At 42.7% G+C, this 26104-nt stretch overlaps 1 protein-coding gene across 4 annotated transcripts in view; it reads right to left on the bottom strand.

Annotated features, from left to right (window-relative positions):
• The window catches only part of LOC126545252 (coiled-coil domain-containing protein 186-like), a 142087-nt gene that overhangs the window by 19701 nt on the left and 96282 nt on the right, over positions 1–26104 (bottom strand). For 3 of the 4 annotated variants that reach the window (XM_055061332.2, XM_055061331.2, XM_055061333.2), the window contains 3 exons: positions 4006–4075; positions 3886–3906; positions 3672–3821 (listed from right to left, as the gene is read on the bottom strand). In XM_055061332.2, the coding sequence (XP_054917307.1) occupies positions 3672–3821; positions 3886–3906; positions 4006–4075 (241 nt within the window). The remainder of the gene's footprint in view (positions 1–3671; positions 3822–3885; positions 3907–4005; positions 4076–26104) is intronic. The other variant, XM_050193011.3, reaches the window with a different exon arrangement.

The following is a 26104-nucleotide window of genomic DNA, read 5'->3' as shown; positions in this document are numbered from 1 at the left end:
ACCCTTTTCGTAAGCCTCCAGGTTTCTGCCCTGTAGGTGAGTACTGGTAAGACACAGCTGTTATACACTTTTCTCTTGAGGGATAATGGCAACCTACTGCTCATGATCTGAGAATGCCTGTCAAACGCACCCCAGCCCATTCTTATTCTTCTGATTATTTCAGTCTCATGATCCGGATCCGCGGTCACTACCTGCCCTAAGTAGATGTATTCCCTTACCACTTCCAGGGCCTCGCTACCTATTGTAAACTGCTGTTCTCTTCAGAGACTGTTAAACATTAGTTTTCTGCAGATTAATTTTTAGACCCACCCTTCTGCTTTGCCTGTCCATGTCAGTGAGCATGCATTGCAATTTGTCCCCTGAGTTACTAAGCAAGGCAATATCATCAGCGAATCGCAAGTTACTAAGGTATTCTCCATTAAATCTTATCCCCCAGAAGAGAATACAAGATAGGAAAGAAGCCACAGTGAAAGAGAAAGAAAATGTGTTGAGAGGGGAACACGAAAAGGCGACTGCCGATTTCCTCCAGGTTGGTCGGTCTGTAGATGCCATCTATGCGAAGCAGAGGCCAAAGTTGTTGCCTCCGCCAGGGAGCCTTAAAGGTCCCAACACCTGGCATCAGCTCAACCACCAGGATCCCCCTTTCCCCAGGCATGGCTCAGCCATGCATGGCTACACGTGGGAGGGTCCAACCCCCATGTGCTCAGGTCTGTGGTGTCATAACACACCAAATGCCTGCTGACGCAGACGCCCCTGCAGGGGGGGTATCAATGCATTCTGCAACATTTAAACTTACATTTTGTGTCTGCACATGGACATCAGCCTCCGCAACTTATTTATCTCATTATTAAAGCTAGGATCACAAAACTTACATACTGGAAACAATTTTGCTTGTTCTTTACAAAAATTCAGTCAGTATTTATGCAGTGTCTTCAGTTTTTGTTTTATGAGGCACACTCTCCAAATGAATTAACTGTTATATGGCTTGGAAACAGAGCCAGAGAACATGCAGAACAGAGGAAACAGCTAAATGATTACAACATATTTCTTCTGTCTTCTTTGTCTCCTCTGTCTCTAATGTCCTCTGGTGCAATTTGTAAGCCAGAAAAAACCAACTAGCCCCTTCAGTATGTTTTGACTCAACTGCTATAGCTAGTTGGTGCAATGAATAGATAACGGAACCAGACAATAACAAGCGTAAGGTCATGTGTATAACTCACACCGTTGAAGCCGTTCTCATATACCACCTAAATAAACATTTCCCTAAAACATATCAGTGGTTACAAATATTCAATCTTTCACATTACGTCCAATTTAACTTGAGGGTTCCACACATATTAGATAATTAACAACACTGACAGAAAACCAGGACACCTGTGGCACAACTTTTCCATGCACACAATTTTTTAAACTCAATTATTCATTTGTTCAAAATTAGTCAACAACAGAAGTTGACCAAGACATCAACAACCAAAGCCTCTAGTGACTGTGAGCTAGAAATCAGAGCAGTTTCTGTGAGACAGCATGTTTTGTGAACACACAGGAGATTAAATGTAAATGTTCCAAGGAAATAGACACTACCGCATATTCCGGTGTATAAGTTTCGTTTCTTTTTCTGAATTTTTCGTCGGTGTATCTTATAGAATGGTGTGACTTATATGCATCTTTTTTTCGAAAAAGCTGCTGTCAAAATTGGATTCGATGCTATGGCCATGCGAAGCGTGCTGGGTTGACCTCCTCTGGCAGTTGCTACAGGTTGTGTGGGCGCCACGGAGATATCGAGTTCTTCTCGCGATTGAGTTGCCGAATGCCATGCGAGAAGAACAGAGTAGCAACGCAAGCGGCAGCAGGCCAACCGTGAGTCAACTTACTCTGAAGTCGTCGCATCTACAGATTGCTTTCAAGATACAGCATGCACCGCTGTGCAAACCACGCATTTGCTACCACAGTACAAGCCAACCCCCCTCCCACCTGCACGATTCAGCTCATCGTCGCACGCTTTCACTCGCACATACAGCATGCGGCAGACGGGGACGATGTTATTGCCCTTGGACTTTATACGAAACATAGCGGCGACAACGACAGCAGAAATGTGCCTGGAGTGTCCATATCATTGCTATTGCAATTCTATAGGAATGGCACCGATGCGATTGCGCATGGGGCCCTATTGCACCTGGGGCCCTATAACGTAAAACTATTCCAATATGTTTTTATTCCAATTTCCAGAATTCAAGTTTGCGTAATCGCTGACGCAAGCATCGGGTGGTCACCCATAGGGTTGTCTAAGCAAACCAATCAAACACTCTCCTCGTTCATAGGAGGTCACTTTTGTTTGCTTGAAAAACAAATAACATTGCCTACACTGAGCAGCTTGTCTTATGTAATTGGCTGACAAGAGGCGAGGAGCACGCTCAAGTGGAGAGGGATTCGATGGGGCCAAGCCACTGCACTGAATATCGATAACTGGATGAAGAGGGCGGTGCCGGCGTCTGCGATTGGTCCACTTTCTCTTAGTTAGCTTACGGTGGCGGGTCGACAATCGTGGCGACATGCAACGGAAGCTTAGGAATGATGATAAAAGGGATCCTCACCAAAGAAGAGTTGGCAGAACGCGGTCGTAAACGTTCCGAAAGTGCTCAAAAACGTTACACGGCCACGCAGAAAGGTTTATTAGCCAGTGCCTGAACGATCAGCGGCAGCCATCTTTTGTTCCTTTCGAAACGGGGCAGCCAGCGGTTATTCAGAAGAAAATGCAGTTTTGTTTGGCATATTAATGCATCTTTAACGCATACGCGTCACTTTGACGCGGTGAGTTTTTACAGTTTTATGAGGTATCGTGACAGGCAGGTGAAGCGGGTGGAGCCCGAAAACTTTTGACCAATAGCCGAGGGCTAGTGTCAAAAAGGCGTCGAATCAGAAATAACTATTTTTCTTTTGTTTGGTCAAATCATGCATAATCAGTGTGTACACGTCATATCAGATGGGGAGCTATCGCGGTTCTTGTGACGTCGCGTGACATACAGTTGAAGTGAGGGTGGCCCAAAAAAGTTTTTGACCAATTGCGGAAGGCTGATTGCAGGATTGGAATAGAAAAGTTTGGGATAGTTTTACATTATAGCGCCCCTGCACTCATGAAGTGAAACGTCCCTGTATTTTTTTTAAAATCCAGTACAGGTGCATCTTATGCACCGGTGCAACCTATACAAATTTTTTTATAGGAAAACTGTCGTTTTGAGGGGGCTGTGACCTATACAGAGCTGCAAATTATAGACTGGAAAATATGGTATATGCCTAGCTGGCACATGCCATGGAAGGAATGTGAATAGAAGGAAGAACAAGAGGACAAATTGTGGATCATTTGTTGCCTTGGCTTTCTGCAGAAAGGACTGTGAACTCTCGCACTAGCAGCCCAATTGTTACGCTATGGAAAATGCTAAGCTCTTAGTATGTACTGCATAGCAAAACCAGCGTGTCTCAATTGCTCAGTACACAATAACTGGGCACAGCTTTGGTTGTGAATTTCCTGAAACTACGTACAAAGCATCACTGCAGCTTGAGTGGTCACGTGCTAATGGTGCTCCATAGTAGCAAGTACTTGTGCTTGCTGAAAATTATATGATATACATGAATATTGTTAATATGTGATATACGTTTTAGAAAACCTAACTCACCTTAAGGGTGATGTTTTTCAGTAATGTGTCTTCAAGGACTGCCTGGAGCTTTTGGTTGATTTCAAGGGACAGCTCCAGAGTCATGGTTGTGTCCACGGCATGGCTGTTGTACACAGATGCCATGATGCCTCCCTTCTTAGAGATCTCAGCCTGCAAGTGTAAAAAATGAACGGCTATACTATTTGCACAGTGCTTCAATGACAGCTGCAGTTACCTTTTGCTTTTTTCCTAACGGCTGCTTGCAAATAAGGACCAATAGGGGAAATTCATTACATCCTATGACAAGCAGAATTCAGCGGGTCCAGCGCCTTGCGGCATAGGAACATAAACTTACCTTGTTGCAGTCCATGCTGGTGGGAACCAATGCACCAGCCTCCTCTCTGGTTATGTAATTCTGGATTATCCTACAAAAACAAAAGAAAATAAATACAGAGTTATAGAATTAGTGACATATTTTAGCACAGATGCAGATGACAGGAACAGATGCTCAAAAAAATGCTTGATGTTAAGTGTTGTCAGGGGTGCATGTTTCATGGCAGCTGCACCAAATTGTGAGCAATCTTTTAAAATGAAAGAGAGAGGAGGTAGGCACTCAAGTTACTTTGTCCTTGAACTTCGATTTTCAATAGACAGTTTTAGTTGAGCATCACTTACAGACCACTTTTCTCACATTTCATGCGCTCAGCACAGCAAAGAACTGCGTTGATATTGTTTTTTAATGCAAAGCATTCTTTGGCTCACACCAAGTACTTTGTGGTAGGTAAGTAGGCAGGTCTTGCATAGTTTCGGGCATCTTCAATAAAAATAAATATCAAATGTTTGATGGTGGGATCGAACATCTGACTCCTGAAACAAAAGCTCGATGCTCTAACAATTAGGCCACGATCACATGCATATTTCTCTTGTGCCAATGCAATCTAGCTCTTTTAGAAGATGTGTACAAGTGCATGCACCAATTTCCATTCAGCCACATACTTGGGAATGGAACGCTTGAGTCGCTTAATCTTAAAACCCCTTCATAAATGGTTCTGTTGCCTGGTGGAGACATGAGGATGGAAGGGCTTCAGTCAATCTTACCAGTGGCTTTCGTGAGCATTATTTGCATAGCAACAAGTTGCTTATAAAAGCGAGAGCGTGCCAGTTACAAATGCATTGTAACATTTCTTGGTTCAGAGTACAAAAGATCCCACTCATAGTCATCATACTGTTGTCATTGCCGTCTTCTTGCTGCTGTCATCACACATACGCTTGAGTCACACATACAGTTGCTTGCCTAACACAAAAACACTGGTCAATCTGGTAATGCTTTGAAAATCCCCAATGATGCAAGATATCCAGCTTAGGGGTGTACTAATACATGAAACTTTTGAATAATGAATAGAATATTATCCTATTCAATTTGAACAGTCGCTATTTGCAAATGTCAATAGTTTTCATATAATTCAAGTTGCCAGCTGCGCACAATCAATCACGAAACTGGAGCAAAATTGAAGCAAATTTTACCCTTGCCCCTGTGGACATAAATAACAGGAAGTTACGTGAGCATACTGTGTTGCTCTGTGAGCCAGACTTTCCCAGCTAAACCACAATCATTTGCACTCAAACTTTGCTCAGACATGACATCTTGCAATGGGTACTGTTTGGTACTATGTGTCCTTGCTGAAACTGTGTGTTCTCTTGGGAATAACTCTGGATATGCTCAGCTGCAAGATTATTTGGTATATAATATTGGAACCATCTGCAGTCACAACTGTAACTAGAGAATAAGTTATTTTTTCACTCTGCCACTGCTGCAGCCAACACGTATTTCAGTTTAGTCTTGAAGGTATACGAGGGGCGTTCTATAAAGTTCGTATTATTGGTGCAGTCAATTTAGAACAGGCATCAAAATGAGTGCACGTCTCTCTAGTTTTACTGGAATATAAAGATGATATACCAATATAACATATACTAATAATAATACGTTTATCGGTGGTGTCAATTTGGAACAGGCGTACATGACAGGCATCAAAATGAGCGCACATCGCTCTAGTTTTATCGGAATATAAGATTGTGTTCTATATAGTACCGTGGAACAACGCTAGGGTATCAAAACAAGATGGCAGTGTCCACAAGGAAAGTTGGTTGAAGCATGAGCAGTGATCCGCTTTCTGCATTTCAAGGGACAATGCCAAAAAGATTCATGCTGAGCTGGTGGTGGAGTACAGACACGGTGTTTTTAACTGTTACAACCATATGAAGCAAACAGATAATGAAGCCAGGGAAATCATAGAGGAAATTAACTGCCAAGGTTAATTTAAATGTAGTTTTAGCAAAGAAAAGAAAAATGAAAGCAGACAAAGGGAATTTGCTGCAGGTGGGAGCAGAATCCTCATCTTCTATGTTACACATACAATGCTTTACTATTAAGCTGCTGTTGACGGCTGTCCTTCTGTAAACTTTCTTGTGTATTTGTGCATGCCTACAAGATCAGCCTTGGGAGTGCTAGCTAGCACCACTCACGGGCATGGCAATGGATGTAGAACATCCAGTAACATAGAACGTGAATTTTAGGAGCAGGCAACTAGCCAATGAAGCCTCATATGCTACCTTATGACGTCAAAGCTGCTGAAGTCGAGGCCCTTAATATGCAATGTGCAAGACTTCTGAGCATTGCAAAACCTAGCACGGTTGTGAAAATACATTAGAGCAAGCAGAATACCCAAGTGTCTAAATTAATTGCTCAATACAGCCAGATGTAACTATGATGGTGTCATGTAGTAACGTGCTTTTTGTTGCGTGCCTATCCTCCTCACCCCCTTTCTTGATTTACTTGTTGCAACAGAGTACATAAACAATTAACGTAACAATTTTATATTGCTAAAGAATGTTTTTCAGTTGCATGGCAGTGTAAGCAGTGCACATGAAGACACATCCGTTTAGTCTGTTCCAAAACTGCTGGTATTTGCTACATCACCCAAAACTAGCACCCGCAATGCTGTTGCTGGTCCTAAAGCTTCAGTCCCCTATCGTTTGACCTTCTGGCACAGGTCTTTGCACAGACAAAAGTCTTATTTGGCACAGAGATAAGCAGTTTTGGTGCAGCTTTCATCATACATCTATATACCAGATATGGTATCAACTTGAACTGAAACATTCAATAAATATTGTGGAGCTGGCTTTCTGTGCATCAATGGGCCATTTGGCTGACACAAACCTTGCAATGAGCTATATCAATTCACGAAGTGTGTAGGGCTCCCAGGCTAAAGTTTGCCACCAGTGCCACTGCTTCCACCAGTGGAGAGCTGCGCAACCATGTATTAGCGAGCTTGCAATAGATAAAAAAAAGAGAGAGAAAAAAATAAATAAATGCCGTCCACTGAATATAATAAGAATGCATTGCAAAAGTGTGCCGTTTTGCTGAAATTTTTGCTAAATATTACCGAAAGAGTGTCATTAAAAAAGAAAAAAAAAAGGGCTTTCCTTGTGTGTATATTGCGGTATAAATTCGCTTCAACCACTTACCACGAAGCATGCAACAGGTGTTGCGTGCTTGGCAAGTTTGCTGGACTAGGGCACGCATAGGCGAATTTACCAGGTGAGGGGTGGGGGCACTTGTCCCCTTCACTGTCAGAAGTGGAGGGGCAAAGTGTACCATTTGTCCCCTCCCTTTTGAAAGCGGGCACTTTTGGTTGTACGCTAGAAAATCCAACAAAACAACAGCCGAGTCCAAATTTTCTTTGTGAATGCATTAGCCACGTAATTAATGCTTTTCTCTATTACATATCCCATGTTTGGGCTGTGACGATTGTCTTTCATGGCTTGCCACGAAAAGCTGCAGCAGATGACGAATGGGGTGCGCCATATATGCTGGCATTGTAGAGAAGGCTGGCGCTGCGCAGTTCCTGCCAGAACAAATTTCAAGCTGTGCTTTTTTCTATCATGCCCAATATTTTGGGACTGCCCAATCATATTTCAAAACATAAAGTTAGCTTGCTATATTTAACCTAAGGGTGAGGGATTATTAATTATCGTAATCAGATGCGCCTAACGATGGCGTGCCCTATGGCATTACATTTTTGGATTATCAAATACCGGAACTATTAAATCTATGCGTGTGTGTGCTTCCAGAGGGTGTCGCATTTCATTGTGTAATCACCACTAATCCTCGATATTTTCGTGAAAACGACCTTCAGGAATGCCGACAGTTGGGCGAGAGGATTATGTGTGGTGCTTAACCCTTTCAAGGTCGATTTTTTGCGCCATATGCGACTGTCCAGGGTCGATTTTTTTTATTGCCCATTCCAATTCTCCTGAGGGACCTATTTAGAAAAAAATTTTACCATAATTTTTCTAGGGTGACCGTAAAGTGAGAAAAAAATATTTTGCATTGGTATATATGTACTGTGTATTCATGAATAACAACAATAAAAAAGGAAAGTGAACTTATAAGAATTAAAAATTTGATGCATTGTTACACACATAGTTCAAGGCTTAGAAAATGCGCACACGAGAATATTTCGCAAGTCTGAAATGTTCCTGCTCTTACATTAATATTTACGTCCATAGCGTAACCGAACTGCGTAGGTAAGTGCATTCAAGAAAACTGTGTGGTTGTGTGCCCGTCAAAAAAGCAAAATATGGCAAACTTCTGCTAATCTTCCTCTTATTGCCAACCAGAGGCAATCAGTTTTTGCGCGTTTCCAAAAAAGAAACAAGAAAAGAAAAGGAAACGCATGCACGGCGGCATCCTTCCTATGCGTACCCCTGTGAGCACTAAACGGGAGAGAAACAGGCGGTCGCCCTTTGAGCAATTAGTAACAACATAGCTATAAGTTTTGCGAGCACAAGAAGCCGAAACCGCCCGCGGAACAAAACTCAAACCACCGCCTGCCCGTGCGTCCCCCAACGCACGAACGGTAGTATATAGATGCGCCGGAGCAAACTAGCTCTAAAACAAACCATGCACTGAAAACTGAGAGAGGGAGGCGCGAGAAAAAGAATCCCTGCATCCCACATAGCAGCAGCACATGTCAGAAAAGGAAAAGTTAGGAAATAGGCGCGCTTTTTAAACGTACAGACGGCGCTGTAAATATACGGCATCGACCATTTTGGACTCCAAAGAGGTCTAAAAATGGGTCGCTATAAACTGCATAAACTATATAAGTATCAAAATAATGACAATGCCTCATGATGTGAGCTATGAGCATAAAAGTTTCGCTACGAAGGAGTGATATAATAAAATGTACACAAACACTACTGCCTCCACAGGGCTCTTAAAGTTAAGGCCGGAGAAGCACGTGCTGTAAACCTTATGTCACTGTGGATACAGCCTCAAAGGCGAAGCTGTGCTGACCAGGCCAAATTATTTGACCTGGCCAAATTATTTCTAAGGTGTTATAACTTCATCTAAAAAGCTAAAAACTGTTTTCAAGTTAAAAAGCGAATTGTAATTATGAAAAAATGCTGGGTGAAGTGGAATATGCTGACAATATGACGAATGAAAGTACTTTTTACACCTAGTTTCTATTTCCCTGCACTGGACGAGGACATGGAGAAGCGTAGGGCTGTTGCTACACCTTCAACATGACAGGGAATCACTACCAGTAAGTAGGTAAAAGTGGGTGCCGAGGTATGACCTATTCTTAATCGACAAAGGGGCACTTCCTTGCATCATGCTGTTTTCTCCGATATCCAGTACCCTAATTTAGGTTTGATCATGTGTAGTTTATTGGATACCTGGGTATCCCACTGTTTCTGCAAGTGCTTCTTCAACTTATGCCGTAAGTATTGCTTGAAGTCTGTGGATGGAATGGGTATGTTTGTGTCGGTGTCACTAAAAGCTACTAAGGTAGTGTTCTCGTCAGCAGCTTCAGTGCCTTTTATGCCACTGTGGCCAGGTACCAAGCAAAGGACAATGACTTTCTTAGCCATATAAGCTGAGCACAGCAATGCATATAGTTCTTTAAAGACAGTGTTTTTATGTTTTCATAACCTTATTAGGGCTCGTACTGCACACAATAGCCCTAGTGAGACTCATTTGCTTTACGTGTTTAACTGCAGAGAGTATTGTGTATGCTTCTGCCATAAAAATATTTGTATGTGGATTCAATGTGCCAGATATTAAAAACGATAGCGTACTGGAATCTTGGAAGAACGCTAACATAATCCTAATCCATAAGAAAGGGGACACCAAAGACATGAAAAACTATAGACCGATCAGCTTACTATCCGTTGCCTACAAAGTATTTACTTCCGCAAATAGAATCAGGAACACCTTAGACTTCTGTCAAACAAAGGACCAGGCAGGATTACGTAAAGGCTACTCAACAATAGACCATATTCACACTATCAATCAGGTGATAGAGAAATGTGCGGAATATAACCAACCCTTATATATAGCTTTCATTGATTATGAGAAAGCGTTTGATTCTGTCGAAACCTCAGCAGTCATGGAGGCATTACGGAATCAGGGTGTGGACGAGCCATATGTAAAAATACTGAAAGATATCTGTAGCGGCTCCACAGCCACCGTAATCCTCCGCAAAGAAAGCAACAAAATCCCAATAAAGAAAGGCGTCAGGCAGGGACATACGATCTCTCCGATGCTATTCACAGCGCGTCTACAGGAGGTATTCAGAGACCTGGATTGGGAAGAATTGGGGATAAGAGTTAATGGAGAATACCTTAGTAACTTGCGATTCGCTGATGATATTGCCTTGCTTAGTAACTCAGGGGACCAACTGCAATGCATGCTCACTGACCTGGAGAGACAAAGCAGAAGGGTGGGTCTAAAAATTAATCTGCAGAAAACTAAAGTAATGTTTAACAGTCTCGGAAGAGAGCAGCAGTTTACGATAGGTAGCGAGGCACTGGAAGTGGCAAGGGAATACATCTACTTAGGGCAGGTAGTGACCGCGGATCCGGATCAATAGACTGAAATAATCAGAAGAATAAGAATGGGCTGGGGTGCATTTGGCAGGCATTCTCAGATCATGAACAGCAGGTTGCCATTATCCCTCAAGAGAAAAGTGTATAACAGCTGTGTCTTACCAGTACTCATGTATGGTGGCAGAAACCTGGAGGCTTACGAAAAGGGTTCTACTCAAATTGAGGACGACGCAACGAGCTATGGAAAGAAGAATGATGAGTGTAACGTTAAGGGATAAGAAAAGAGCAGATTGGGTGAGGGAACAAATGCGAGTTAATGACATCTTAGTTGAAATCAAGAAAAAGAAATGGGCATGTGCAGGACATGTAATGAGGAGGGAAGATAACCGATGGTCATTAAGGGTTACGGACTGGATTCCAAGGGAAGGGAAGTGTAGCAGGGGGCGGCAGAAAGGTAGGTGGGCGGATGAGATTAAGAAGTTCGCAGGGACAACATGGCCACAATTAGTACATGACCAGGGTAGTTGGAGAAGTATGGGAGAGGCCTTTGCCCTGCAGTGGGCGTAACCAGACTGATGATGATGACTTATTCAAGCATTCCAAGGTGTTATACTGCCGTTACTCCAAACGTTTCCCAGGCTCCTAAGACAACTGCACGAGGTACAAACATCAAATTCCATGAAAATAAGGATAACTTTTACTGTAATGCATTGCAAAACTTTCACGTTTTAAACGTAATGTTGTAAATAATTACTGAACCCTCATTTTTATCCCAATTTTTGTTCATCACACGAGGCTCGCAGTTTGTTTCTCCGGTGTCTTCGGATAACTAAACATGGTACTGTGTTCATATTTGGGGAAAATTAGGAGCACGGTATAGGTAATGTGTAGGCAATGTTTTAAATAGGTTGGTAAAATGTGCTTTTTTACAATAGATTATGTATGCAAATAGTCCAAAACATTATCAGTGACGACCGGCGTAAAACTTACACCGCTGCCCTGGCATAATTACAATTACAACTGAGGTCAAATTTTTGTGAACATAGGGGAAACGCTACCCAAGTTTGTGTGTGATGTTGAAGGGGGCAGAATTTAGCCCATTGCCCTGGTAGAACTACAGATGATACTGAGATCAATTTTAGCGAAAATTGACGGAATGCTATGAAAAACTCTATGTGAAGGTAAACCAGTTGGATCAAACACAGCGCTTGTAAAAAAAAAATTGTGTTAATCAAAGTTTTAGAAAGTGTGATATGGCTGCTATTAACTATGCTTCATATTGTCCCAAAATAGCTGTCTACTCAAGCAAGTTTATATTTCATGGAAATGGGAGGGTTGGTCATGGTATTATAAGTGCCATGTCTGACAAAATTTTTATGTTCCTGGTCCAAGCTTGAAGCCTTGAAAATGGTTACTGAAGCCTAGTTTTTTTTTCCCTATTTTCATGCATCATAACACGTTTGTAGTTGGTTTCTGTGAGATTTTCGGTGAACTAATCAAGGTACGTTGGTTATATTTGGTGAAAAAAAGGGGCTCATTATGGGTAACATGTAGGCTAAGTTCAAAGTGAGTGGACCTATAATGACATTTGCATTAAATTACGCATGCATGCAAGTGATCCAGAGCTTTATCAATGTGTTTTCAAACAAAGCAGAATTTACTTTGCTGTTCTGGGAGACCTGAGAATGAAATCGAGATAAAATCTAGCAAAAATAGTGGGGGGAGGATGCTGTGCCGTCAGCTATGGTTAATGTTCTGGCAAAGTAAAATGTGTCTTGATGAATTACTGGCTTTCGAAAATACCTAACAATAAGCCCTCGAAAGCGTTACATGCGGGAAAGGTTTCAAATGGAACCTAACAACCTTTTAAGGTGTAATTGCAAAAGACTAAAACGCCTATTTCAGCAGCTTGAAATAAACAGCTTCAGTGGAAATTAGTTTGTTATTTTGCAAGGTCGCAAACATGTGCTTTTTTTTTATTATTATGGATATTGTAAGTCTTTTATGTTGCCCATACTTTGATGTGTATAACCTCGACAATACTATTGCCTTAACTAGCAATAAGCTTGTATACTGTAGCCTTATATACCAATAGTTTTATTTGTTGACTTACTAAAATTGTAGCAAATTACTATTTTTATAAGCGTGGTACTGCTACTACTGCGTGGGGTCAGGGCCTTCTGTCAGGCCCTATTTGCCTTTTGTGACTGCATCATCTAGAGATTTTATATAATTTTGGGGAATAAAGTAAAATAGCTTTTGGTCCACCATGGTTCACTATGTGTCAATGATAATCACGTGTATGGTGGGTAAATATAAAATTAACTGACAGACGCATTTACTGGCTCTTTCTCATAATGCAATAGCAATTTTCAATATATATATATATATATATATATATATATATATATATATATATATATATATATATATATATATATATATATATATATATATATATAGAGAGAGAGAGAGAGAGAGAGAGGGTTGGATAGAGAAATAGTTGGTACACCACTGAAGGCATGTCAACAAGACCATGCCCTATGGCGTGCAAGACTAAACTGGAGTTACATTGAATATGTCCACAGATTTCATTTAAAGTGCACAGCCTCTGCATACATGTGAAACATGTGAAAGCTGATTAAATTAGAACTGCAGAATCTGCTCTTCCAATTGCGCAGGAATGCAAGGTAGGTCCCAAGCAAATTATATGTCAGCAGATGAGTATGTGCTAACATATGTAAGATATATAAGTACACATGTATAAGATATTTATAAGTGGCATCACCAACTATGCTAAACAGTGGATGAACAGACGTTATCCGAGACTTCTTTTTGACCTGACATGCTTGTTGAGCAAGCTCTGAACCACACTGGTATAAGGAATACTAAACTGAAGCACAAGCAGCGCAAATAAAAAAGACCGAACAGCAGCAGTACATTGGAACATCCATCAGAGAGAAATTCAACAAAATTGTGAAAACTTTGAATGGAGAACCGACGGCATAGCCTATATCTACGGCTATGGCTGCGCCAATGAATTTCTGAATGATGATGATGATGACAGTGTGCTTTAGATTTTGGTTTGTTTGATTACCAAAGCAGCATCAACGGAAGGAGGCTTTCAGTATTGTTTTTCATTTGGTGCATACGTGAAACAATTTTTACTACAATGCCGTTTCGAAGCAGAATGGCACAAAGGACTGCTCTTGGCACAATTTGGCACAATTGATGCAGTTGTTCCATGACTGTTATCATGAAATTTTCTAATGTAAAAGCATTTTCTGATGTATCAGCAGGTTTAAACATTGTTGTTAGTACACTGATGAATGAGGGGAAAAAAGGATCCAGGGGATAGTGTATGTAAGACAAGATACCAGAAATTATGGTGATCTATAGGGTTTTAATCTCAAACTCCAATATCAGGGCCTTGAGACACAATTTCAGAGCGCCCCAAGTCAATATTGACCACCCAGCGTACTTTACAATGAACAAAGATCTTAATACATGAATAACACTTTACATTCTGCCCTGTCAAAACAGATTCACTGCAGCTGGGAAATGAGCTCATGCTCAGGAGGAAAATGCCATGGCCATTGCATCACCATAGCAGGAAAGCAGACAAACATCACTTCACAAAGTGACACGCCATTTTTAAATTATTTCCAGCAGGCATATGAGCTTGGATTCACAGAGTAACCCAATGGATGATGATAACAGTGAGCACATCAAAGCTAGTGCTCCAAGGCTTTATGTCGAGGAAGGAGTATGGTTCTTGACACTTTCCTGGTATGGATGCAAAATCGCAGTCCCCAAACACACCATGGAGGATATTGGTTGGGACACCATCATGAAAAATAAGTTAAACATTGTTGATTTGGAGTCTGGCAGACACTACAGTCTGAACATCGCACTTAAAGTGTGCATTACGCTTTAATGTGCAGTCGTACCAGCCACACTTGAGAGAAAAGGATGCAGCTGACCGCCATGGCTTGACCAAAGTTGCACAAGTGTGTTGTATGAAACTGCTTCCAAAGGCTTTAAAAGCCAAGTACATGCTATTGGTAGAAGTTGTGCTGCCAAGTGGTAAGTAGATCATCATCATCATCAGCCTATTTTATGTCCACTGCAAGACGAAGGCGATCTCTAATTACCCTTGTCCTGCACCAACTGATTCCAACTAGTGCCTGAGAATTTTTTAATTTCATTACCCCACCTAGTTTTCTGCCGTCCTCGACTGCGCTTCCATCTCTTGGCACCCATTCTGTAACCCTAATGGTCCACCAGTTATCTAACCTACGCATTACATGACCTGCCCAGCTCCATTTTTTTGTCTTAATGTCAATTAGAATATCGGCTATCCCCATTTGCGCTCTGATCCACACCGCTCTCTTCCTGTCTCTTAACATTACGCCTTATATTCTTCGTTCCATCACTCTTTGCGTGGTTCTCAACTTGTTCTAGAGCTTCTTTGTCAGTCACCAAGTTTCTACCCTATATGTTAGCACTGGTAGAATGCACCGATTGTACACCTTTCTTTTTAATGATAATGGTAAGCTTCGAGTCAGGATATGACAATGTCTGCCGTATGTGTTTCAACCTATTTTTATTCTTTTGTAAATTTCCTTCTCAAGATCAGGGTCCCCTGCGAGTAATTGGCCTAGGTAAACATACTCCTCCACATACTGTAGAGGCTGACTGGTGATCCTGAACTCTTGTTCCCTTGCCAGGCTATTGATCATTATCTTTCTTTTCTGCATACTAATCTTCAACTCCACTCTTACACTCTCTCTGTTAAAGTCCTCAATCCTTTGTTGTAACTCGTCCCCAGTGTTGCTGAACAGGACAGGTCATCTGCAAACCGAAGGTTGCTGAGATATCAGTGTCTACCAAGGTGACATTTCTAAATTGCCTGAGTTTTCCAGGTTTTCCCTGAGTGCCTTTGCAAAATTTCCTGAGTGACACAGAGCTTTGTTTTATATCAAGACAGGCCAACACCATGTCGCCTTGCTTTCACTCTCTAATACGCATGTTAAAAAAAAAAAAGAATGACTTATTCCAGTTTGAATAGTAAGGAGTAGTGCTTACTTTATTTAAAAAGAAAACAGAAAGGAGGGGTTAGTAACATGCACAGCAGTAAAACATCTTCGAAAAAAAAAATATGGTAAATACCATTGCAAATTGAGTCGAACATTCTCGAATACGAATCAAAAAGATATGAATGCAGAAGCAAATATTTTGGACCTGAGCTATTTCTAACAACTAATAACAAGCTCAATGGCATAAGGCACAAACTTTGTCACAAGTGAGATTCTCTCTCAACATCTGGTAAGTCATCAACCTCAACTGTCCTGACATATGATGAAACAAGATAGTAAGGTGGGCGAGTTGGTTAGGACACATCATACTTTTGGTAACAGCACAAAGGGACACGGACAAAGGGAAGAAACATGACAAAACGAACGTCCATGTTGCCGTGTTTCTTCCTTTTATCCATGTCCCTTTGCGCTGTTACCAAAAGCACGTGTCCTGACATACTCTCAGTCAGTGCACAATGCCTCAGTGTTGCGTTTCACTGCTTTAGTTTGGATAGAGGGACACTTGCATCTCAGCTTCAGCCAATATTTTGTATTTTGAGCTCAAGCTGCTTCAAAGAAGCAGCGACATGCTTCCTTTCCAGTTCATTCCTCAATGTGTAGGCCCTTTCTGTTCTCATCCTCCTTGCACCGCGCGTTCGCCCCACGACCATTTGAAGCATCCTCTTTGTCAGTTGTACAGTCAACGTCTGGTTTTTCGGACTCCCTAAAGGCCCGTTCACACTACACGAAATATCCGGCGAGCGAAGCGGATTCGGCCGCTTTTGACGCCGGGGAGAGCGGAAAGCGGCGCGGTGAAGGCAATCGGTCCAGGACCGATTTTTTCCACTTTCGCCGCTGCTGGAAGTTGCGTTTTTGACGTCACAACCCGTCTAATCTCAACATGGCAGCCAGCTTGTTTGAGTAACCGGCCTTCTCCGTGGAAATGCTCATCGATGCAATTAAGCAGCACCCCATACCGTACGACAAAAGGCACTTGAATTTCAAGGACATTGCCTACAAAGAGCAGCTATGGGACAGGATCGGGAAAGAAATGGGAGTGAGTGGTAAGTACAACTGCTATTCACGCTTTCTCGCGCCGATGCCAGAGCGACAAGACTTTCTCATTGCCAGTACCTTGCTTTTATGCATATTCTCCGTCAAACGTCAGCAAACATTTTTACCGCGCCACTGTTTGCTCCTATGCCGTGCATGCTGAGCTCGTGCGCCGTTCGAATGCCTGCGCAGGCATGCACGCGCGACACTGATGGCACTTTTCTGAGCTACAACGGTGAGCGTAAAGTTTTCTAACGATTCATGCAGTGGCAAGAGATCGTTGGCTTGTCCCAACCTATCCTGCTCCTGCAAGGACGGGCGGACCCACCACCGTCGTCGTCGCCGCCGCGATCTTGGTTGCTCAGCCCGTCGCAGCTCTTGAAGCATAGCCATCTTTGAGTTGCAGAGGAGAATCGTGACAATTTCTTCTTCTTCCGACATTTCCTCGTTTTCTGAAAAGCTTGCCATCGTGCTGTGCTCAGTATCTCGCAGCTGGAAGCCCAGCAAAGGCGCAATACAAGCAGACGCAACAAAAGCCCGCGAACGAGAGGCACTCACGTGAACTCTCGTCTTGTTTGCGAAGTCGCGAAACCAAGAAAAAAACTGCCGCGAGATCTCGCTGTCGTCGCGGAAAAGCGAGAAGCGGCGGCGGATCCGCCGATGCGCGCGTGAACAGATGAGAACACGCTCTCTTTTTTCCGGCGAGCGAATCCGCTTCGCTTGCCAAATTTTTACAGTAGTGTGAACAGGCCTTTAGGGCTGGGAAAACGTCTGAAAAACCAGGCAGTTCGAAAAAAATGAATGCATGTCTTTTACTTCCCTTAAGAGCTCAAGACGCCCCAGGCACATCCAAAACAGCTCTGAAAGCCTGCCAGTACACTTATTAGGCATATCGGTGTTCGTACTGTGACAGGAGATGCGGGTGCACGCGTTCACACGCTTATGCTTCACCGCAATACTTTCGCATGTGCTTCACCGCGTAACATTAATGTACTGAGGCGAAGATGACTTTCGGGAACCGGCTTTTGCAACACGCCGTGCTTTCCAAACTTCGAAGCTAATCGCGGGGACCACAAAGGCAGAGTCGGTGCCATTGCTGACAGCGTCGAATTCTTTCAATGAAAAACACGGCACAGAACGACGAGAAGCTTAACAGCGAACGTCGAAGCAGCTAGGCCTAGTGTTGCCGCGTTAGTGGTTACAGCTGCCAGCGGATGTGCATGCGAGAGCGCTGGTTCGAGGCGGCGAGGTAATCAAAATGGCGGCGGTGGTGGCTCCGGTTAATGCCATTTCGGACCTGCGGTCACGGCAAAAAGTTCGGAAATTTGGACGGCGAAGGGTTCTTGCGTCCGAAATTTCTGATGTTCTTATACATTGACTCTATGGTGTACGTGGTGGTGCAGCGAAGCCATCCAAATTATCGGGCATGTCCCAAAAATCGGGCGTCGACTGTATACACTGCAAACTCCCCCAGCAGACGACACGGCGTCAAAGACATTTCGTTACGATTCCTCTGTGTGACTCGAGCCAGCATTACCGCGACTTTCGTCCCTTTTCAACAAAATTACAGCTAATTTTCCCTGACAGAAGCACAAACTCCCCGAGTTTTCCCTGAGTATTTCCAGACCGGTTTTCCCGGTTGGTAGACACCCTGACATATTTGTCGTTGATCCTTACTCCTAAACCTTCCCAATACTTCCCTTACAAGTCAATACAAGCTTTCCCTTGAATACTTCTTCCAAGCATGCAGTGAATAGCATTGGAGAGATTGCATCTCCTCGTTTGACTCCTTTCTTTATAGGTACCTTTCCACTTTTCTTGTGGAGAATTAAGGTACCTGTGAAATCTATGCAGATATTTTCCAAGATATTTACATAAACCTCCTGTGCTCCTTGATTACGTAATGCCTCTATGACTGCTGGCATCTCTACTGAATCAAATGCCTTTTTGTAAACTATGATATCCATATAGAGAGGCTGATTGTACTCTGCAGATTTTTTGATTACCTGGTTGATGACATGGATGTGACCAATTGTAGAGTATCCCTTCCTGAAGTCAGCCTGTTCTCTTGGTTGACTGAATTCCAGGGTTGCCCTTATCCTATTGGAAGTTATCTTGAATATTTTATATAATACTGGTAGTAGGCTAATAGGTTTATAATTTTTCAATTCTTTAACATTTCCCTTTTTGTGGATTAGTATAATGTTTGCATTCTTCCAGTTTTCTGGGACCCTTGAAGTCGTTGGAAGACTTGGTATACAGAGCCGCCAGTTTTTCAAGCATTATGTCTCCTCCATCTTTGATTAAATCGACTGTTATTCCATCTTCTCCTACTGCTTTTCCATGCAAGAAATGCATGCAAAGTGTTGGGATCAGTGATGGCACGTCAGCACGTCACGGACTGCATGTGCTGCAATTGTTATGCAGTTACAATAGGGCCTGATCCCTCATTCAAGAGTCGGCACATCATCATGCATGCGCAGTGAAGAGCTCGTTGGAGCAGTGGCATCAGTAAGTGGGGAGACTGTGGCGGGCAAGTGCAGCAAGTGCATATGCGTGAGGCATGTGTCACACCAAATGAAATGGACGCTAGCTGCCTATGTGTTTGAATGATTGCTTGAATTTTACTTCAAGTTAATTTTATTTCAAAGCTTACTGATTAAATTTCTAGCCGAATTCCTTGCTTGGCTAGTTGGTGAAGAGACATGGTAGAATTCAGTGCTCTGTCCTGTTGCCCCCTTTTTTCTTCCAAAATTTTGGACACTTTCAGTCATGATTAAATATATTTTTGCTGGGGCATGGACTTTTGTTATGGGAGCTTACAGCTCGCAAGGTACTGCTCAAGGACTCCAAACGTAAGTGAGGATGCTTCCACACAAACCAGCATTTTTTTAATGTACCTGGACCTGAGCTAAACCTGAACATTCATGCACACACAACACAAGCACATGCACACTGAATAGTTCCAGTTATACAACCTCAGAACAACATGATTCAATCATATAGAACAACACAGAAGTGAAGCAACATCATCAATGTCTCTTACATCAAGTGACCTTCCATAATTGTAGAATCACTCATGGTTAAAAAAAATTAAATTATGGGGTTTTACGTGCCAAAACCACTTTCTGATTATGAGGCACGCCGTAGTGGAGAACTCCGGAAATTTCGACCACCTGGGGATCTTTAACGTGCACCTAAATCTAAGTACACGGGTGTTTTCGCATTTCGCCCCCATCGAAATGCGGCCGCCGTGGCCGGGATTCGATCCCGCGACCTCGTGGTCAGCAGCCCAACACCATAGCCACTGAGCAACCACGGCGGGTAATCACTCATGGTGAGAATGACTGTTAAGACAGGTTGTATGGGTAAGTCAGGTCATATACTGGGCATACACCAAAAACTAGGCACCTCGGTCAAGACACCCTGCTGTCCTGAAGTTGGCCATGCCAGTTGTTCTCAGCAACCAAATGTTGTTTGAGAGTCTCCCAAGAAGCACCACTGATGTTGAGTTTCGTGACTTAGTTGCTACGTTAGGTGACTCAGACACCACCCCTAATTTGATGGGAAGGATGGAAATTTAATAATAACAATAATAAAAAAAATGACTGCAGAAACTCGTAAATCAATGAAGTGCCTGCACCAGAAACATGCTGTCAGAAAGTAAGATGCAGTTGTAAGGGGGAAGTGGGGATCCACTTAGACGAGCACAGTGCCTCCTAGGAAGCAGTACAATGCTGCCAAAAGAATGAATGTCATTCAACCAAAAAGCTAAAATCAGGCCGAGATGTGCACAGTTATAAACATTCTAGGTTCGCACGTAAAGAAGGAATGCATACCAGGACAGTAACAAACAGCTTGAAAAAGGGAACATCTGAAGTGAACAACAAATGGAAACTCTTGCTGTTGCATTTGGTTTGCAGTTACAGACTGAAGGTGACTAAACTACCGTAAATGACTGGCAATAAGTTGCACTTAAAGGGCCCCTCACCAGGTCTGGCCATTTTGAGTTGACAAACGCAGAGCATACAATGCATGCCAACGATCATGTTTGCAAAGAATTACATCGCTATGCGCCGCGGAAAGGCCTGAAATTTCAATCCGAACGCCGTTTCCCTCTTCAATCGGGGCAAATCTGCCCAGAGATGGACGGTGACGTAGTCGGGCTCCTGCGCCTACGTAATCGGGCTCCTGCGCCTACATAATCGTGTCCGCAGTGTGACGTCACTCATGGTGTAAGCCACTGGTGTAAGTGGTGGAGACGTCACTGTGTGACACGTGACTTCGAGAATTATTCAAGACAACATCTGTTATCTGTGCGATCTGTTGCTTGAATTGACGAATTGAAGTTTAGAGAAATAATAAAACACACAAACGGAATGTCTGCGTGTTTTTTGTTTTACTTTGCACCGAAGCAAGAGAGATGTACTTCCGCTTCGTCTGCTTGTTCCCACGGTTGTGCGGTCACGTGCGCAGGTACCGAAACTATGCCATTTTCTACCGTGTTCCAGCGTATGATCATGCTCTGCGATCCACTTGTTCTGCCTTAGTATTCGTGCAGCATTGAATAATACCACTAGTCATGTTTCCTTGTGCACAGCGCACAAAATCGTGCGCTGCGAGAATGAGACAACAGCTCACGCACGGCGCGATCAGGGGAAAAAAAAAAAAGCGAGGGGAAAAAAAAAAAATGAAGGCGGGGCCCGTGACGTATGCGTCATGCGATTCTCGAAGTCTGGTATGGGAGAATGCAGGGAAGGAAGTTCGCTTGCGAAAACTAGACGGGGTGAGTGGAGAGAGTGTCTTGCTTGGCAGTGGAGCCCACCTCTGAAATCATGGGTTCACGGCACTGAAATATTTCTATCTTGACTATTAATGAGCCGATTTGAAAAATTTTTGCGGCAGAACGCTCCCTAGAGGGCATGTAACAACTTCCAGTGTATAACCAAAATTTGTTATGGGGCCTGGTGAGGGGCCCTTTAAAGGCAAGGATGGGCTACTCAAGGCCCAACTGCAAGAGGCAAGATGCCAGCAGCACACCTTGCTTTCCACAAATACTATATCAATCATGGGATAAGAAGACTGTTGGCTGATAATGAGCACATTGTCTTTACTGTATTTGTTCATATGCATTCAGTTGGAAATGTTTGGGTTCATGCATGTTTGCTTGATACCACATATGACACCGAGTCCTGTCTACCTTCTTTTCTGGTCTTGGTAAGGATCTGATACAGCTGGCAAATAGTTTCAGAGATAAGCAAGTGACTAGCATGTGTGACAGAGGTCACTTGACGAATTTGTTGGTTTCGTGTGCAAGAGTAACAAAGAAAGAGAGAGAGAAAGTAACGGTATCTAGAGGGGCAAGCCTAGTGAAAGACTTGGCATGCTACTCCAGGTGAGAAATGAAAGGAAGGGAGCGAGAGAAAGTGTGTGCATGCACCACACACACTAACACATATATGCATGCAAGATGCACCAGCACAAAAGTTACTATGCAAGAGGCTGCCATGTATGTAAATGGCTTTAGACACCTTTATTTATCCAAGCAGAGGCTCTAGACACCTCAAGGTGGTGGCAGCATTGTGCAGTACCTCTGTCCTAGTTGGAATGTACTTGCCCAGTAAGCAGCTTTGCTATTTGGTATGTTTTTCCCCCCTTTTTCCTTGTGTTACACATGTAAAAGCCTCATCCCGAAAGTTGTGGTCAACGAAAAAAAATGACCTGCCCTTCCCCTACCGGAAAATGGGGGTAAGCGAAGCTTGCCCTGCATGCACCTGACCTTCATCACGGTTAAGTAACACACACGTAACGGTCGTCGTGATCTAGCACTTTTATCGCTGTTTCACAAGTACGTTCCCGGAACAAGGCCATCACCAATAACTCTGCAAGTATCTCCATTCATGTCTTGAAGATATTATAATCATCTTTCTTTCACGCACATCTATGGTAAAACAGAGGCTTTTTTAGTTAATCTGCACTTCCATGTGTCATCCACTTGTGGAATGACCTTCCCGATATCATGGCAGCTGAAGCTAACAAAGAAAGATTCTATCATGATATAAACGTGTATTTTTTACTTTAACTTCTGGTGTGCTTTGCTTCTTGTCATCATTTTCTGTCTCTTTTGCTCAGAGGATTTTTGACTTTGTGTTAACTTGATTCTTCATTGCATCATTATTAACAAACTGTTCTTATGATTTGTATAATTGTATGTTCCTTATATTATGTAAAATTTTGAAGCTCCCCTTAGCTAATGCCCATTCTTTGGGCCTCATAAATAAATAAATAAACAAATAAATAAATAAATAAATAAATAAATAAATAAATGTTTGCAGCAATTGGACAGTGAGTTTAAACAAAATAATTTTTCAAATCAACCAGGGTAAGTTAAATTTTTTTTCTGTATTTGCTAATAAAGCAGAACACAATATGACAAGGTCAATTTCTCCAAATGGCTGCTAACAATGCCCGGTTAGTTTACCTCTTTATGTACCGCACCCATTCGGCATCGTTAGCCCACTAGAGATGTTTTGAAACGCCGCTATCGAGACCTTCCAAGCCGTTCACGAATACACTGCGCTATCGGAAGTGAAGGAGGAGAACTATATTTTTCTTTTCTTTTTCCCCCAGGTGGTGACTTTTGAACGCACACCGAAGTTTTCACAATCGTCAAAGTAAAAAGCAAAAATGGCCGCCTGCTACTAATGGTTTGAAGCGCCGCTTTTGAGACCTTCTGCGTCGCTCACGGACACTCTGCACCATAGGATGTAAAGGAGGAGTACTATATTATTTTTTTCTAAGCTGTTCGATTTCCCCCCGCTAGGTGTTAATTTTTAAACGCACTTTGAAGTTTCGCGATCATCAAAGTAGAAAGCAAGAATGGCTGAGTCTGAAAGTGGCACGTGCGTTTTAAAAGATAGCAGATCTCACAATTCCGCTGCTTCTGTGCCTGATTTTATCGATGGATCGAGCAGCAGCGAGTCTGCGGATGCTGCCTTTTTGTAATTTATATCTTTTTATGACATAATCTCACTAATAAAACTTTTATGCAGCAAAAAAGCATTCATCCTTTTTTTATGTATTACATAAAATATTTGAGTAGAGTAGTTTCTTCAGAAAAAGAAATCTGGTGTAACCTACAAAAAACACCCATTTTCCCCATGGTAGGGAAAGAGTTAATCTGCACAGGGCCCTGTTTTTCTTTATTTAAAACTTTAAACTGTGCGTGTTGGCTGTGACACCTTTCATAAGTTTGCTTGTTTTTCAGAATAAAATACTGACTATTTGTAATGCTTCATGCATCTCATGTTGTAATTCAGTATTGAAGCTTCAGCATAATTAACCCTTTGAGGGTCAAAGACGTAAATACAGTAGACTTCTGTTAATTTGATGGCTCAGTTAATTCAATCCTGGCCAAAGGTCCTGGCCGACGCCCATACATTTCTATGAGCACAAACTTTCATTATTTCGATCCTAAAATTGGCCTTTGCTGGATAACTCGAACTTACCAGTCAGCATGCACGCGCCTGACCCCTATGATGACCCCAACAGCGACCCCTTTAGTAGCCACGTCTGTCTCGGTCAAGCTTAGGGGACAGTGAATATGTTGAACACTTCATCTCCCATCGAAAACACCTATTTTTAGCCTGCTTAAAAAAGATTTTCAAGCAATAATAGTAGCTCACAATGTATGATCACGGTATTTATCCGATTATAGCACACGCTTTCTTTTTTCGCAAAAATTGGGCCGTAATTCCTACACGGCGGAGCTGGTAAACCGCCTTCGCGGCGTTCATATGCTTTACCGCGTAACAAAGATGTTCTGCGGCGAAGACGACTTTAGGAAACCGGCCGCCATTGTGGAACACGTATTGGACAACTGCCGATTTTTCTCATTAAAGGGACACTAAAGGCAAATATTCAGTCATGTTAAAGTGATAGATTAGTGCTCGAGAATCTCTAAGGCGTCAATATTATCGAGAACAGAGCCTTTATAATCGAGAAATTGAGGTAAGTGCAGGTCATGATTAGAGACTCCCCCGGAACATCCAAGTACTTGCCCGACGACGAAAGCACTCCTCAGTTAAATTTTGTCACTAGTGCTCAACCACTCGTTGCAAAAAAACATCCTTGTATTATTGAGCGCACTAAAATGCTACTTGTCCAGTTTTATTTCATTTCTAGAAAAAAGAACTCATTGAAATTACCCTGACAACGACACGGGCAGTCGAAAGGTTTCGTTATCGCTCGACTCTGCGCCGCCCACGCTTTCGCGTTTCAGTAGTTTCGTTATCACGTAGTGCTGCGCAGGTTTTGCTGGCTCACGAAATTCGCACAAACTACAAGTAGCAGAGAATTCAATTTCCATGTGATGTCGCGGGATGCCCGAACGGTCTACGCCCCTTGACCAAAAAGCAGCTGCGGCGGCGAATCAACCGCTCTGTCTTGGCTCAGTACCACCATCTGTCCGGCGCCGTTTTACTCACCGACAGCAGCAAAGGGTGTTGATGGCGTATGCAACATCACCACTCCCCACGGTTGGGTGGCGGGAGATTTGAATTTCGAAAAAAGGTATTCGGACCCTTCAGATGCAATTTTCTCCAAACTAAGTCTTTTCTTGGCACAAAACAAACGTTTCGAGGTTTCTGGAATGGTATTTAAACAGTCCACGTTGACTTAGTATTTCCCTTTAGTGTTCCTTTAAAAATCAAGTGCGCATTATATTTCTACTTTAACGTTTAGGAGCTTTAATGTCATTTCTACGTTAGTTCGCTGCTTTGGATACATAGAAAGCAGGCGCATATTTGATTCGGAGACGTGTTAGAATCGGCAAAATACTGCCAAATGGATAAGCAGTGTGTTCTGGCATCTTTTCTGCATCTTCTGTAATTCGACTGGCTGGATGATACGACCATTGATACGACCACGCGTAATTCAGTTTCTAGACATTTCCTTGGTTTTCGAACAAAATCACGTTTGTTGGCAGTACTCCCCAAGATCTTCGAAGCCGTTGTTAAACTTTCAATCCAACCATTCCAAAGTAGTAAAAAGCGGAATTGCCATGTCGTGCCTTAAATATTCTCTCACCAAATACTGCACGCACAAAATGAGCGCCAGTTTTAATGCACAGGTCCGGCGCCTATTAGAAGCAGGTTATCCTAGCGTAACAGTGGCCACTGTGGCTGAATGCCTAAAGAAGTCGGTTTCGATGGGGACGGACATGATTACAGAAAGCAGTAATAGCAAAAAAAGAGTAGTGGCTATTCCGTACATTCATTCAGTATCGCACAGGCTTAAAAAAGTGGCAAGTAGATATGATGTTAATGTTGCTTTCACTGCTCCCAATAAGCTAGGTAAGATATGCACTGCCGAGCAGAGGAAAAAGGAGCAGGTAAAAGGCAGAAAAAGAACAGCTATTTGTCCAGTGAAGCA

This window comes from Dermacentor andersoni, chromosome 1 (genome assembly GCF_023375885.2).
Source record: "Dermacentor andersoni chromosome 1, qqDerAnde1_hic_scaffold, whole genome shotgun sequence".
NCBI classification, from domain to species: domain Eukaryota; kingdom Metazoa; phylum Arthropoda; class Arachnida; order Ixodida; family Ixodidae; genus Dermacentor; species Dermacentor andersoni.
The sequence above is the reverse complement of the archived record's forward strand: the minus strand, read 5'-3'. Positions and strand labels throughout refer to the sequence as shown.